Source organism: Lynx rufus, unplaced genomic scaffold (genome assembly GCF_022079265.1).
Source record: "Lynx rufus isolate CCGP_SWC_20201006 ecotype Redwood Valley unplaced genomic scaffold, mLynRuf1.p SCAF_3, whole genome shotgun sequence".
In the NCBI taxonomy this organism is placed as follows: Eukaryota; Metazoa; Chordata; class Mammalia; order Carnivora; family Felidae; genus Lynx; species Lynx rufus.
In genome coordinates this window covers 199,876,315-199,893,541 of record NW_025814845.1, presented here as the reverse complement: position 1 = coordinate 199,893,541, position 17,227 = coordinate 199,876,315, and the positions used below count along the sequence as shown (strand labels likewise).

Genomic DNA, 17,227 nt, shown 5'->3' with positions numbered 1-17,227 from the left:
CTAACACCACCTAACCCTCACCCCCACGCTCTGCCACGGAGGCCATGTTCCTGCTCAACCTATTTGCTATTTGGTAAAGGAAATAGGTTTCTGATTACTGTAATGATAAACTCTTATCTTAAGAAATCCTAGGGTTCGCTGGGGCGCCTGGGTGGCGCAGTCGGTTAAGCGTCCGACTTCAGCCAGGTCATGATCTCGCGGTCCGTGAGTTTGAGCCCCGCGTCGGGCTCTGGGCTGATGGCTCGGAGCCTGGAGCCTGCTTCCGATTCTGTGTCTCCCTCTCTCTCTGCCCCTCCCCCGTTCATGCTCTGTCTCTCTCTGTCCCAAAAATAAATAAACGTTGAAAAAAAAAAAATTAAAAAAAAAAATAAAAAAAGAAAAAAAAGAAAAAAAAGAAAAAAAAGAAAAAGAAATCCTAGGGTTCGCAAATTAGTCCCCTGTTTTTATCACAGAGCTTAACAGTACTGACACCTGCGTCATCATCCAGAAGTCAGCCTGCGGCCACTTTTGTCTCATTTAACAAGTCAACTCATCAGAGCCCTACAAATAGAGAGACTTTTAAAGATCTGTTTACGTGTCACCTCCATCACCTTGCTCTTATTGGCATTACCTCAGAATTAGATTACACAACGTCTAATGGGCAAATGCTAGCTTCATTCACATCTCCCATCTATGCTACCTATGGAAGCGAGATTAGAAACCTAATACCAAGCACCGAGGGATGTCAAGACCCTCTTATCCAAAAATGACATCTAAACCTCTTCTACTACAAATCGACCATCCCTGATTCCCCAGGTCAGTAAATAACACCCCTGGAGCCCACCGACACTGGGGTCACCTTGGGCTCCTGCTTATTTCATACCCCACACACAAGCTGTCACTCATCCAATTGTTTTAGGGAGTTAAAAGGTAGACTTTGTTGAAATCATCACAAGAAAAATTTTACATCCCTTTGAACAGTAAAAATAGCTTTTGATTGATCCCAATGTTGTAGAATTTCAGAACTAGGACTGTCCAAAAACAACGACTTGTTTACAGAAGAAAAGTACGTGCTGCGATACGACAGATCACACAGCTGACAGGTGACACAGCTAAGACACTCAGTCCTAGTTTCCGGACACACAGGCGGGTGTACTCCTTCGGCCTGAATTTCACCAGTAAGTTAAATCACTTGACCATGTGTATACACTCTTACATTAGCTACGGAGTGCTGGTAACTGGATCATTCCAGAGTCTTTGCCAATTTCAAGCTGAAATTTCAAATTTTTTCACATCCTCGCCTAAGAGTTTAGTTTTGTTATTTAACAGGGGATTATGCTCATATCACTGTTTGCTGAAATGTTTACTTTGTTAAAAAAATGAAAAAAAAAAGACTCATTTAATTATCTGGTAGAGATCCAAACAGCCTTCGAATGTCTTAATGTCAAAATTCATTAAAGTGGAGGAAAATAAAAATTTAAAAATAAAAAATAAAAAGGGAACTTTTGAAAAAGGTAATTACTGATCTGTTCCCCTGCACAATAAAAAATAAAAATTTCTTATGGCGTTTTTTTCTCCTTGCGGAATTCTTACAAATGCCGTAATACATGCAAGAAAAATCAAAATCAGAGATGAACTGACTTGTGATTCATTACCCAACACTGCCTTTCTGACACGGCAGAGAAGTCTCTGTGAATCTCTTCCTCCCATGAGTGACCTTTTGCAAAAACAATGTATCCATGACTTTGACCGATACAATAGTGATTACTTTTTATTTCCCCTAAAGAAGAACGGAGCAAAAATTCCGTCATCACTCTTGCCATAAAATGCTAGATTTTATAGCATTTGGTGATATCATCTGTCAGCCTCCATTTATTTCTCTCTCGAGTCATATGCTTTTAGTTTAATCCTTTAAATTATTTATGTCACCCTTCTGGAGGCTCTTTTGTCTTTCTCAAGGTACCGATGGTTAGCAGTATGTCCGTCCGTTCCAAAAGATGCATATACATAGCTGTGTGTGTCAACTGGCAAGCTGTCACAAAATAGAAGGAATAATGAAGTATAAAACAAAAATACAATTCACAAAACTAAATCTCTGGGGAAATCCTGTAAAGCTAAGTAGAAACTAGTGCAGGGGCACCTGGGTGGTTCAGTTAGCTGAGCATCTGACCGGTTCAGGTCATGATCTCACGGTTCGTGAGTTTAGTCCCACGTCGGGCTCTGTGCCGATAGCTCGGAGCCCGGAGCCTGCTTCGGATTCTGTGTCTCCCTCTCTCTCTGCCCCTCCCCTGCTCAGGCTCTGTCTCTCTCTGTCTCAAAAATAAATAAGAACATTAAAAAAAAAGTTTTTTAAAAGAAACTAGTGCAGACCAACATGCACGTGGAACTTTATAGGATCCGGAGGACTGAGACGTAGGTCACCAGGGTGACCTATGATCCTAATTAGGCAATTCTCATGTTGTCACAGAAGTGAAGCATAGGAAGGTTTCACTAGAGCTTTTTTAAACACTGTAAATGCTTATATTTTAGTCTTTATGATGCTGTGCATGTCAGTAAGGGAGCAAGATGATGAAACATCCAATTAGAAGGCCAGGGACACGGATTCCACAGCCACCTCTAGCTCTCATTTGTGTCTGACATTGAGTAAATCAATTACGTGTCGCCTCGTGCCACTGTCCTTTCTTAACATGGTCCTGATCATACTTTGCCCTTTCCTCTCTCTGAGAAATGATAACGATTTATGTCCGGTTTCAGGACAGCCTCACCTTGAGCCACCCTACGGTGGGAGGGGTTTCTGTTTCGCAGTGCGGCACTTCCACAAACACTCCACTGCACACCCCTTTCTTAGAAATGCCATTGCGTTGGGCTCCAGTATTTTCCTCCTGATGTCTTACGGTAATTAAACAGCTATCTTGATTTTCATCTAAAAGTGTACACGCCAGAATAAAATTTTCTAATGCAAACCAAGAATTATATGCTGGGATGGTGGACTGGGGACTGGTTTCTCATATGGCATTCCCAGAGATGTGAATACCTTTCCTCTTTATAATATGCCCATCTTGTTTTACGGTAAATACAGAGTTCCTTCCGGGACTTTCTAGCAGCCTGCCTCTATTGTATCTGAATTACACGGACAGTTTTTTCCATTGTGACATTTCCATTGAAAGTCATTCTATTTTGAAGGATGTATCATATACAATGTGTTTCTCTGGGTTTTCTTGTAGAAGCAGAGTAAAAATGCAATCTTCTGAATTCTTACGAGAAGGTGTAAGCTTATAAAAAAAAGTATGGGCATGTCTTGATATATTGATAGAAAAGGTTTCCAATGATGCAATTACATAAGCATAGAGTTCTGGGCTTGTCACACTACTGACATTACAATTTTCTCTCCTTGTAACACTATCCTTTTTATAGTAAAACAAATTGAGTATGGAATTTAATTTTTCACTGAATATACACTTTTAAAAAACATATTAGTTGGAAGCCTATTAGAAATAAGCGTTTTTCCCCCTCTTTTTTCACAGCTGAGAGTCACTGTGTTGCACTTGATAAGAATTCACGGCAGAATTGTTTCAACAGAGATGCCCAAACTAAAATAAATCTAACATAAAAATAATGAAGTTAGAGGTATATGGCTCATTTTTCTGGGAATAGACTTAAACATATGAGCATGCAGAGATAATTTTTAGATTAAAACAAAAAGAAACTGTCAGACTTAAATGTTTAGGGCTTTCTAATTGTTTTTTTCTTTTAAGCAAGTTGTAAGACAAGTACATTTTGTGGTTGGAGCCAGGTTCTACTTTTCCTTTCTCTGTGCCTTCGACCCTTCTGTGCACCACACACACTTCTACTAGGCTTCTGTGGAAATTCACCTGCACCCAAATCCTTTACCGGGGTCGCTTTAACCCTCGTGACCCCGAAAGACAGACTAAAGTCACAGACAGGTGCATGCTTTGGAGATTTGGGGGCCTAAAAACCAAAACCCAGGGGCACCTGGCTGGATCAGTCAGTTACGTGGCCAACTCTCAGCTCAGGTCATGATCCCACAGTTCGTGGGATCGAGCCCCACGTCAGTCTCTGCGCTGACAGTGTGGAGCCTGCTTCCAATTCTCTCTCTCTCTCTCTCTCTCTCTCTCTCTCAATAAATAAGTAAAATAAATAAAAATCATAAAAAAAACAACACTGAATCCGTGACAGTACAGAAAGTGACTCTGTGACTTGTATTGTTTGCAACTAGAGATCCATAACTATTAACCCAAACATATCCTGGAAATTTAAAAGTTCACGGAAACAATCAAATTGTCTGTTTCCTCTTTTTAAAGGTCTACTTACATCTGCAAGTGAGTGCACACACACAAACACACTGTTTTTGAAAACGGAATTATCTGAAAAAGAATTAAAAAACAAAATTCCTAAAGAGGAAACTGTGACAGACAGACCTGAATGTGACCCCAGGATCCCACCAGTGCCTGACACCGATGCCCACGAAATCCTCTCCCCTTCCAGAGCATGGGCCAGATCTGTAGCAAGGTGAGAGAAAGCTGTAGCCCAATGGAGGCCCCAGATCTGGTGATTCTGAGTTAGTTGAAATGGAGATGATCCTGGGTGCACCTGACTCGATCACATGATCGGATGAAAGTCCCCCAAAGAAGGCCTGGGCCCCCAAGACAGAGGCCTCTCCTGCTGGTCAGAGAGACCAGCAGTGCCCCAGAACCCCAGGAGCTTGGCCTTGTCCTGCTACCGGAAGGAAATGAATTCTGCCCACAGCCACAGGAACTGAAGCAGGGACACTGGCTTTGGGTGAGACCGACTGGATCACGGCCTCGGGAGACCTTGAGAGGACCCAACTGAGCCAGGCCCCGTCTCCCCACCCCCCGGGAACTGTGAGTGATGAAGTGTTTTAGGTCTCTAACGCTTGTGGTAATTTGTTACACAGCAGTAGAAAACCAGTGCACAAAATAACTGCCTATTGCTTCGAAACACCATTATACTATTACCCACCAGTTACCGTAGGGAGAACAAACCACGCTTATTACATTTTCCAGCAGTTTTATCTGTTGGATTAATGGCTATTTGAGACTAAACCTGTGCTCCATAAGCCTTTTTTTTAATGTTTAGTTATTTTTGAGAGAGAGAGAGAGAGAGAGAGAGCAAGCAGGGAAGGGGCAGAGAGAGAGGGGGACACAGAATCCGAAGCAGGCTCCAGGCTCTGAGCTGTCGGCACGGAGCCCGACGCGGGGCTCGAACCCACAAACTGCTAGATCATGACCTGAGTCAAAGTAAGATGCTCTTGGCACAATTTTAATCTTAATGGAAACAGAAGAAAGATCTGCCAGTGTTAGTGTGGGTTTATGTGTGAGCTGGTTATCTTCCCCACCTCTTCTACGCTGACCTTGGCTGCAGCTCAATTATAAATTCTTTTACAAAGTACTCATTGAAGGAAACATCACTTTGACATGATTTTCTAGGCTATGCTACACGCCACAGAGACCGAGGATGTGGTGAATGCTGTTGAAGTAAACTGCAAAATAACAACACTTACATGCAACCAACAGTGTTTGGTAAATCTGTGAGTACCTCTATTATTTATAAAATCAGATTCTAGACTTTATACTCAAGAACGGCCATTTAACTTATACAGATCTTCCAAAATACAGTGATAAAAAAAAAATGGAATCAGTTATGAAGGGAACACAGCATTGTGCATGTGACTCTCCTTCAGTCACGGAGGTAAACTCAGAAGAATCTCTATTAGAAATGGAAAAGAAAAGAAAAAAAGAAATGGGCAGGTCTCAGCACACACACACACACACACACACACACACACACACACACACACGAACCCCGTGCGGTGATGGCTGCGTTAACCTTCATGTGGGGATCATTTCACATTACTTGTGATGTATCAGTTCACCACCCTAAACTTACAAAATGCTGCCAATGAGAACCCAATAAAGCTGGGGAAATGCCTTTACTCTTCTCCTTGTCACACACGCTGCATCCTATCCAGACGCCCATATCCGTCATGTCATGAGCACGAAGGTCGCGTCCATCTCCTCACATTTCCCTCAAGTCTGCCTCCTTCTGCACCAACCCAGGTCAGCTCAGGTGATCGTCACCTACTAAGTGACTGTGGAGGTTACCTGCTGTTGCTGAAGGTAAGGCTCTGCCTCCTGAGAACCTCACATTTTACTGGTGTGAAAGCAAAAGGTGTACAGACAAACTATTAGAGGTTTGGGAGACATATAAGAAAGAGCAGACAATTCTGTTTCAGGAAGCTGGATAGCAAGGCAGCTTGTATGCAGGAACGAGCATTAAAACTTAATCTAGAGGAAAGAAGAAAGGGATCTAGCAGGAAGGAAAGAAAATTCTGGAGGTTTGTACTGTGATTCCGGCTTTCAATGATCTCTCATTCTTCTGGAAAATTCTGTGTGTGTGTGTGTGTGTGTGTGTGTGTCTTAAAATATAAGAATCACATACTATCATCAATGGACTATAGTTTATTTGGAGAAAAATAAAAAAAATATATAAAAAAGAATGTACTAAGAGCCAAAAATCACAATGTAGTAAGGGTCAAAACTATCAGTCAGTGTGAATCAGGGCCATGAACTGACTCCTACAACAATAGCTTCAGATCCATTCCAGAGTTGAGAATATAAATATTTAGTCACATTTCTATCAACCTGTGTTTCACAAGTCCTACATGTGACTATCGTAAGACATTTATTAATAACAGGAAGCCTGGCTTTGCCTACTCTGACTCAATATAGTACTAAACATTCAGTATATAGGCAATACCTGTACAGTTGTTGGTTAATCGGAAAATGGATCCAATAAGACAGCCCAGAGATGTGTGTCCAAACTACAGTTATTTTACTAAAACCCCCAGGTAGAGAATTTCTGTTGAGTTGCCACAGAGGGCTCGTTTGCTTCTCTCTACTGAAATAACTAAGAGTATACAATCCAGAAAGCCTGTTTCAGATCCAAATCCTCCCATATGTCCTGCGGTAAAGTGGGTCTGGAGAGCGACTATTCTGGGAACATTGTCGTGAAACTCTAAAAGAGGTTAAACATATTTTTTAAAGAATTCTGAATTCAATATAGGATTTTTTTTTTTAATTTCCAGAACTACTTTTCTATAAAAGTAGTTGCTGAAATGTTTAGAAAACACAGCAATCCACTGCCAATGTACTTTTTCCTGATACTTGAAGAACTTTGCAATCGCCAGGAGAAAGCAAACAAAAATGCTTAAGTTAGATAAGGTGAAATTCTTATTGCCCTGAGAGGGCTCTGTGGAATCTTAGAGCTTCCTGGAATACAGCTTAAATAACAATGATATATAATCTAAGCTTTTTGTCTTACAGACCAGGCATCTGTCCAAGGTGCCGAAGATAATAAAAAATGAACACCCGTGATCCCTGATCTCAAAGACCTTATGGGTCATGTTTCCATTTGACACACTTATAGAATTAGAAGACAATGATTTGTTATGAAAAGAAACAAATCTGTAGGGGCGCCTGTGTGGCTCAGTAGGTTAAGCAACCAACTCTTGATCTCGGTTCCAGTCGTGATCTCATGGTTCCTGGGATCGAGCCCCGAGGTGGGCTCTGGGCTGAACATGGAGCCTGTTTCAGATTCTCTCTCTCTTCCCCCCTTTTTCTCCGTCCCCCCTACTCTCTCTCCCTCTCAAAACAAAGAAATAAACTTTAAAAAAAGAAAATAAACAAATCTCTAATAAAAAGGAGTGTTTTGTAATAGAGGTAACTTTATTTCAGTTGCATATTGCCCTAACCTACTACTCATAAACCAGCGGCTGCTTAATATAATGCGTTTACCCCACGTTGTCCCCAAGATACCCGACTTCTCTTCCTCACCAATGCCTTTACATGTATAAATATCAGACAATATGTGTGTTAGTCAACAAGGCGGGACCATCTAAAGGCTGTGAAATTCAGCTCATCCTCAGTTCTGGGCTTCAGTTAAGAGACCTGCATTGGGGTCCTGGCTGGACCACTTCCGGATGTGAAAGCTTCAGCAAGCCACTCAAGGATGTGGAGACTCCGTTTCTAATTTGTGAATAGGAGTAAAAGGAGCCCTTTAGCAGGACACAAAATTACCAAGATGGCAAAATCAGGTGTGCGAGAGTATGCTGTAGATATTAAAGGAGATTCAAATATTATTTGTATCCACTTCAAAAACGTTAGGGTGTTTAATAAGCTATATATTTACTTTCTGTTGACATTTCTGATCCACTGGTGTGTGCAGATTAATTATGAACTGAAACATTTAAATACGAATGTTTCCTTAAGTGATGCACTTAACTATCAAGAGGCAATTACAAAAGTCTTTTGAAGTTAGCTGAAAGTGTCTTTACTTAGTCTTAAGCTTTAATAACTTGCTCAAAACATTTTATAACATTCATTATTTCCAAGCCATCTTTTAGGGATGAGTATTTGATTCTGGTATTCGATCACAGTGTGGGAGCTTGGGACTTTTTTTAATTAATTACTTGGTGTTTAAAGCTAAAACTTTAATGTGAAGCTAATATTATTTTGATTATATAGCCATCAGCACCATCAATTCTATATTACAGATGCGTTTTCCCATCTGGCCGTGTGTTCTAGCTCTAGGACAACCTCCTAAGTGGAAATTGCACCCAGGGAGCATCTGTGTTTTTGTAGGTGAAGGCAAAGAGGGAAAACAGGCAGAAAAGATAATTATTCCCATCAACTAGGTTATACTAAGGGCTAAATGCCAATCATTGAAATGTTTCTTCTCAGAAACTAAGAAAGTTTGTGCTGTTACGTAAAGAAAAAAAAAATCTGTGTGATTAGGGTGCCCATAAACAGATCCACAGATTCAAGTTTCTCAGAGTTACCCAGAGAAACAGCTGGGGGGGGGGGTGTGCAGCAAAAGGTCCTCAAGCTATGCTGGATACCATGGAGAAACGTGGGGTTACACCAGCCACGCGGCATCTAACGGAGGCTGACGATAGCACAATGAAGCGATCCTTCTTGATGTGACTAGGTGGACATTGTACACAAATGAAGCCCACAACTTCTAACCTCAGCCCAGTCACGTGATTTTAGGACATGATGGCCCTTCTTAACTGCAATTTGGGAAGTAAGCGGGAGTCAGAATTCTGGAAATAGTCAAGGGACCCCATCGTTGGTGACAGGTCCAGTTAGCTTGAAGTTCCAAAAGGCAGGCACTTCCTGCTGGATATCTTCTGCACAACCATGAGAATGCAGGAACACATGTTCACAAATCAAGAATTACTCCAGGCCACGTAGAGAGAAAACAGGTAGCAGAAACTAGGGTTGGGAAAGCAGCGCGACGTGAAATAGAACCAGATACATTCTCTATGAAGCAGGCGGGGAAGGGTGCACGTGAGCTTAGTTACCTCCACACTTGGAGTGGTACTGAGGATCGAGGACACGGAAATGCACAGGGGAGACAGGGAAACACACAGCCCAATGCTTTCTTGTCCTTGCTGACGAACCGTAGCGGGACGCACCATTTGTCAGACGAGCTGAGGCGACGACTGGACTGGAGGAACACGCCAGGGGTGCGTGCAGATACCCTTTATTTACAATAAACTCTCAGGTTTACCTAGGGAGTTCTCCAACCGTTTTCTTTCTCAAGTATCCAACGTCCTCTAAGACTAACATGACACGTGTAACAGCTAGGAAGTGGGGGTGAATGCAAGTGGGAATAAAACAAAATCTATGAACATACTGATGGGAAACCCAAAGTGGAAGAAAGAAAGAGGCTGCAAGGGTGTCCAACTTAGTCTGAAGCAAAGCCAAAGGGCTTTACAAGAAGCCTTTGAAACCTGCTTCAGAGGGACATTCTGAAGAGTCAAACTCTAGTAACAAAAAACTATAATTGTGAATTGGTCTTATAATGCCCCTGCTACTAATTTATTGTGCATGCAATATGATTAATATACTTGCTGTTTACTGAATCTCGTAAATGGTTATTTTCATGATAACGAACAATTGGCTTTCTAGTGTCAGCCACTCTACTTCTGTGTTTGCTCACCAAGTCTTGCAGGCCTTTCCCTGTAATTTTGCCCACCAAGGGGGATTTTAGGCAATTAATCTTCCTTTGAGGCACCTGGATTAGTTCTGTGTCTGGGATAATTATCATCATTTCCAGGACTTCATTTGCTTATCTGTCAAATAAAGAAATCAATCTTGATGACCACTAACACACTTTCATGCTAAAAAATCCAAAATTTTATATTTTTTGGCATGGCTTTTGGTGTAATAAAGATTTTTAATCAGCAGATTAGTGAAAGATTGGACTATCTGGTACATTTCATTGATTACTTAATTTTCACGATTTATCCACACCAAGTAGCTCATGTTTTACCTTACTTGTTTGGAAGTATAAGTGGTGGAAATAACAGTGATCATACTGCAAATAACTCTTTTAGAAAGCACAGTCTCTTTTCCTTCTTTATTTTATATACTTCTTTCTCTTCTTCGTTTTCATCTTTAAAAATATTTTTGGGGGGCCCCTGCGTGCCTCAGCCGGTTGAGCGTCCGACTTCAGCTTAGGTCATGATCTCACAGTCTGTGAGTTCCAGCCCCATGTCGGGCTCTGTGTTGACAGCTCGGAGCCTGGAACCTGCTTCAGATTCTGTGTCTCTCTCTCTCTCTCTCTCTCTCAAAAATAAATAACCATTAAAAAAATATTTTTTGTACTTTGATTGACATTAATCAGGGGGCACAACAGGACTCTGTGTAAAACTGTAGGTCTGTGATCACAGCCTGACTCCACCAGCCCATACACCTGGTATCTTCACAGCAAATCCTGAAATTCTTTGTGTTTAGTTTTCTTATTAGGACATTAGTGGTGCTAAGAAAGAGATTAGTACGTGGGGTTGTTTTATTTCATGACATTTATATGTAGTATATGTGACTAAATTACACACATGTAACTGACATTCTGTAATATATAGATTCTAATATTTATATATGTAGATATAATAGTAAAGTACTGACGTAGGGTAGACATTCAAAGTTATTGCTATTAATTACATCATTCATTCTAAATCTTTCATATGTACAAATATGAATTTTTGTCAATGCATACTATATTATAATCAGAATTTATTAAGCTCAGAAGCTCTTAAAAGTCATGATAGTTTCTTTTCAGGTACAGTCATTTTCTTATGAAAATATTAATGCATCTAAGAAAATAAATTTCAAACTATCACTTCTGGCAATGTATCTAAATTAAGAATTAAATATTAATTCAGAACACGGTAGGGAGACCAGAGAAAAAAATCAGTATTTAAAATGTATTAGCTAAGCAAAAAAAAAAAAAAAATCATCAGCTAGGTATTAGATGAACCCCGAGATTTAAAAAAACAAACAAACCTGAAATGATGACATCATATGCTACTTACTCGTATAGGTGAGCTGGAAACCCTGGTCGGTTTCAGAGCCGTTGGTGTTGAATTCCAGCCACAGGTGATTGGAAGTGCTGTTGAGGACCAGCCCCATGAGCTCATTCTTAGTGAAGGACCCCAACGGACGCGATGAACTGTCTTTTCCATCATACACCTAAACAGAAGTCACAGCGTGAATCCCCGGTTACTTAATTCTATTGCACGTTAGGAATTTTAACATGACATTCAAATCTTCAAACACGTGACCTCGTGCAGTACTTGAAAAACATATACAGTTTACTGAAAGTTGAATGTTTAACCCTGCGAAGCAGTCTTGTTTCTTTAGGTTGTATCATTACCATCAACACGAAAGACACGAGATTCCATCTGTGGTCAGCTCATTCTACATGAATCACTTTGGGAGTCCTTCCCTTGTTTACTTAAAATTAAATACATCTTTATTTGCATTTCCAAGTTCCATTATTTACCTTTCTCCACCTCCCTCAGAATGCACTTCCCAAGATTGAAGGGGCGTACACAATTTTAGCCATGGCGTCGTCTGTGACCTATCATGCAAGTATTTGGACATCCCTCCTACCTGAATGTAATACAAGACAAGATGTGGAAATCTTGTCACATTTTGCAGCCTTTGAGGTTGAGGGGACTTTAGTCTTGAATTAGTTGTGATAAAAGAATCCCATCATGTAATGACATCAGAGACACGTGCTGTCTTCCTCTAGAACACCTTGTATTTGACTTTACCTTCCTAGGTGGTCGTGAAGCATGGGTGTTTAAAAGGAATATTTGGAAGGCAAGTAGGCACGTTTGGTTTTGTGTAGATGTTCGAGGTGAGGGAGAGGGGGCATTCGGGGTTGCGTCCCCGACTTTCACTGGGGGAGACCACCCTGGGCGTGGATGAGTGCCAGTCACATTTCCCAAGTGGGGACTGGGTCAAACAATTTAGGGCACAGGCATGTGGGATAGCTCGCAGGAACCTTTTATGCTGATGGCAGAATAGACCGGACTTGCATTCAGGAATGACCGACTGCTGAGGCCCCCCAACAGCCCTAGCAAAGTGTCCAGAACAGAATGCACAGTGGCAAAGGATGATCTGTCTGCCCCTTTGAACTACTGGAATGGCTCACAGCAAGGAGCCACTGGTATGGATAAGGGTTTTAAGGAAGAAAGAATGAATGTGTATTACATTGGAAAACATCCAGTTTCTCTTGATTAAAAAAAAATCTTAATCAAATAAAGGCCATGAAAGTCCTCAGTAGATTTGTCCAATGTCTGTTCACTTGCCCACTATTTTCCTTCTCACATGGATTAATTCTTACTTTTCTTCTCTCAACTCCCTTCTAATAAGCGTACAGAATGTATACCTTGCTTGACAGACTTACACATGTATACACACTCCTAAAAGATAAGAGCACATTTGGGAAAATTAATTTTATGGCTCATTATTTTACTCCTTTCCAATTAGATAAGTATGTGTGAGAGGAGTAGAATCAAATACCCTACAACGCCTCACTAAAAGCCAGTAAGAGGCTATCGTGGAAAAATCATCTCTCGACTCAACATGTGCATTCATCAGACATGGTGTGTCTGTGACACCAGAGCGTAACGAGTTTTAAGTCCAGAGGAATCTGGGTCAGAAAGAAGATGCCCAGACCTTGCGAGAAAGGTCTCGTCTCACAGCATATATACCACACGATTCTCTGTAAGTTACAGAAACCCATAGAGATGAGGGGCACAGAAGTAAGGAAACCGTCACGGAAGCTCGATCCTGAGAGTTCCGGAGCACTATCAATAGTCACCTCCACTGGCCTTGACGGGACGCTTCCCACAGATCAACTAGATCATCTGGACAGCACCCAGCTCCCGGGATCCTCAAAGCTACAACCACTCAAAATGAATCATCGCAACGCTGAATTATGGGCTTCTCCCAGCCCATGATTCTGTCCTGTCTACACCGCAGGCAATGAGCTCTGCGCTTGGCAGAGCCTGGCAGGTGAGGAGGAAGAAGCCACGCACCACGCGGAGCATCACCCTGTCAGCTCCCTCAAGTTACAAATCTGGATTCAAGTTTCCTGCGGACCACAGACGACCACCGAGACGGTATCAGAAGTCAGAAGACGTGATTTTTAATTCCACTGAAATTAGGAGCAAGCCACAGCAGTTCAGCATAACACCCCTCGGTCACACGCCCTCGTCTAGCTGCTGCCAGGACCCAGGTGTTCCTTTTTGGCACCGGAGAAAGGCTCCCCGGGTCCTGTGACTACAAGGCTGAACTCTGTGCAGCACAAATGGCCCTCTGATTTTGAATTTAACCCATGCCCTCCGCCCAGAGCGGGACGGCCGAGTGAGCAGGTGGCCGCCGGTTAGGAGACCTCACGCGGCATCCTGAGCGGCAGGGTGGGGGGTGCTGAGGGGAGGGGGCGTTTCCCAGTTTTACAGACTATACCCAGAGGTCCGTTTCCAAAATGAACTCTGCGTTCCATATATATTCCTTTCATGACATCTCTTTCAAGCTCTATTTCTCTTACACGTTTTATTTTTCCCATTTGATGTGAGAAAACATGTTTTTATACGTGGAAATCCATGCACAAAACTTTGGTCTTTCTCACTGGATCCTACTATGTACGAAGGAATGACGTGAATAGCATTTAAAGCTAAAAATAGGAGAATCCCACTTGAAAAGTTTTTGACAAGGAGATATGTATTAGCATAGCCAATAAAAAAAGACATGCTTGCAAAACATGCAGGCATTTCAGATGACTGACACTTTCTCTGCAATTAAGTGAGGTAAGCATGATTTTTTATTTGCTTTTTGTTAAAATCAACAACTTTAAACTACGTGCAATCACAAATGAACATCATTCACTTCTTCTGCGCCAATAATATTTATCAGTGTACATTTTATGCGGTATCTCTAATCACTCACCTACACCCAAGCATGGTTAATTGTTACTTACAAGTTTTCTCTGAAGGCTTACTGACTTCTAAATTTGAGGTTATCAGAGAATTCAGAAAATGGTTCCTTACGACGCAACTTTAATTTTTTTTTTTTTTTACATCGGTGAGAACATATTAGTTTCCTGCCTGAAAATCACTTCTTAATGACAGAGCTTCATGATGTCAGCATGAGGTTTTGAAAGACTATTACAATAGAAGAACAATGACAATAAACCTGGTCTTCTCAACAATGACATTGAAATAGTCAAGGCCGGACTTAGGAGGGAGTAAGGCACTTTAGGCTTTCAGTGCCTCTGAAGTGTGAACATAACAGCTAATGAGGTCAGGGTGGGGATCCTGGAGGGACCCCTCTTTAACCGTGTGCAAATGGATGACAACCGGGAAGTCAGTGATGGTTCCCTCTCGACTGGCTCTCTGCATCTTTTCCCGGTGTTGGCAGCTCAGGGCGTGTGGATTCTCCTGAATGTGAGATGCGTCAATGTGTGAGTCCATGTAGATGTAAATGTCACTGGAAAACCCTAGAACTTCACAAGGAATGAGAAGAGAGAGGTCTCCCTCCTGCCACAAATGAGCTGTGTCCCCTGGACCGGGTGCTCACTCCTCACTGGACCGAGCAGGGAGACGGGTTGGGTGGTGTCCGCCATTAGTCTGATCCCCCTCTTTGCATGCCCTCGCTCTCCAGATGGCCCTCCCTGGCCCCTAGATCCTCGAAGAGTTACAGGAGAGGTGGGAATTGCAGTGGAAACATTAGGGATGATGGCGGCATTTCCAGCTAGAGCTGGGTCTCATAGACCAGTGCAAGCCTTGACTTTTCCTGGAATCCATTTCTGCTGGGGTTTTTTGTTTTTTGTTTTTCCTGGAGTCCACCTACAGGGGGGTGGTGTGCTGGGTCCCGCACCCCAGAGCATTTCCCCGAGGCTCTGGTGCCCTGTATTGTCTGACGCACAGAACCCTAGTTTCTGGTCCTATTCCAAGAATGTCCCTGAGTCCCATGAACACAGCTCAGACTCGCCCACTGAAATTCTGTCTTGTCTGGTATGGCCTCTCCACATGAGCTCTGCTCTATGGTCTGGTGATAGCGGCTGGGCTTGCTTCCACTAGCACATCAAAGTCTTTCTCACTCTCAATGTTGGGACCACATCTAGTCATCGAGAATGGCTATTCAAAGCGTGGCTTTGGGGGCCCACTAGCTTTAATAATCACGCGTGCTCAGCGCAATCCTGGACACATCCACCGACAGTGTATTACTTAAATCTCAAAACATCCCTCGAAGATGGGCATCATCATGTGTTTTCACACATAAGGAAGCTAAACCTCAAAAATGCTGAATAATCTGCCCAAGACACACAACGGATGTTAGATCCAAGACTGCAGACTAAGATAGATCACAGTCTACACTCACGCCACTGAGGAACATGGCTACCTTCCCCCTTCTCAAACCAATTGGCTAAGTAAGTTGGAAAAGATATGTCCATCTAAATATGTGTGTGTGTGTGTGTGTAGATGGACAGATATTTAATTTGCGCCTTGAGAAGAGACGGACTCAACAGAAGATTCTTCTTACCTTCAGAATGTCTCCTTCAAACAGCTGGAAGGTCCGTGCTCTGAGATGGATCCCCTTGCCAGCTTCTGTTTCTATCTTATAGATACACTCGTGGTTATTATCGTAATTTGATGGGAAATTTGGGGACAACAATGTTCCTTCATTTCCTCTGACACTTGCTCCGCATTCAGCTAAAATAGATAGGACATTAAAAAAGAAAGAATTGAAAAGTGGAATTACTGATTTTAACACATAAAAATTCTACAATCATGACGGCCCTCTCCTCTCTCAATGCATGTTTCTAATTAACATATTGTTTTTATAGATTGTTTTTTTTTTGTTTTGTTTTGTTTTTTTTTTTTTTACTGTTTACCAGCTGGACAGGAAATAGTCTCTATTCATTCATTTTCAAGATTTCTTATCTGTTTTCAGAGTACCTCTTACTCCACAGAAGCACAAAGAGATCTCGAACAAAATCGCTACACCCGAGGACACTGGCTGTGTCACAGAGCAGTCATATCCCTCCCCAGGCCTCATTTGTACTTCACGAAACGTCCCTGCCAATGCCACTGTGACAGCTCTGTGGTACTTACATTGATATTTTGTGGCATCGACCTGAACACATTTAAAGGGGATCTAAAGATAAATAAAACCACTCAGCAGCCCCACCAGTGTCACAGCACCGAGCCTGTCTGTGTTCCATCTCGGGACAAAAGAACATTCAGTGGAGGTCAATGTTATTTTCTTCTGCCCTTCTCCTGAAGAAAGCAGAGGTAATTCACTTCTAGATCCAAATTTGCATAAAAGAGTATTTAATCAGGGTAAAAAATAAAAATAAATTTGGTCTTCACATTATGTCAACTCAGACAGAGTCACTTAACCTCTCAGCTCACCTTAAAAACAAACGGTTAGCCGAAAGACCACAGCTTTAAAACCCTGTAAGTCCCAAATCACCACAAAACAATAGAGGTGCCGTGTGTGTGTGTGTGTGTCACAAGAGAGCCCCACCGGATTCTGCACCAAATAATTTATTGGCCACACTGTGTGGCAAGTGCAGTGATTTTTAAAAACTCAACAAAATAAGTATGAGTCTGAAGAACAATGGTTGAGTTGGAAAGTGACAATCAGGGAAATGCACCATTTTAGTGGGGGTGAGGATGAGGGAGAGGGACTCACAGTGTGCAGTGTTGTGCCATGTTCTGTAACTTTGGCGGACATGTTGTGCGTGCCCATTTTCATTAATTGTGACCTTCCTCTCACAATTAAGAACATCACCTACACTTGTAGCCATGATCCCGAGCCTCTTTGCCAGAAAATTGCTACAGAAT

General features: G+C 42.0%; 1 protein-coding gene across 1 annotated transcript in view; it reads right to left on the bottom strand.

Moving 5' to 3' along the window:
* Nucleotides 1-17,227, bottom strand: part of CSMD1 (CUB and Sushi multiple domains 1) — a 1,672,960-nt gene that overhangs the window by 334,548 nt on the left and 1,321,185 nt on the right. Inside the window, exons 24-25 of the mRNA XM_047092364.1 lie at nt 15,921-16,090; nt 11,399-11,555 (exon numbers count right to left, since the gene is read on the bottom strand). Coding sequence (XP_046948320.1) covers nt 11,399-11,555; nt 15,921-16,090 — 327 coding nt within the window. The remainder of the gene's footprint in view (nt 1-11,398; nt 11,556-15,920; nt 16,091-17,227) is intronic.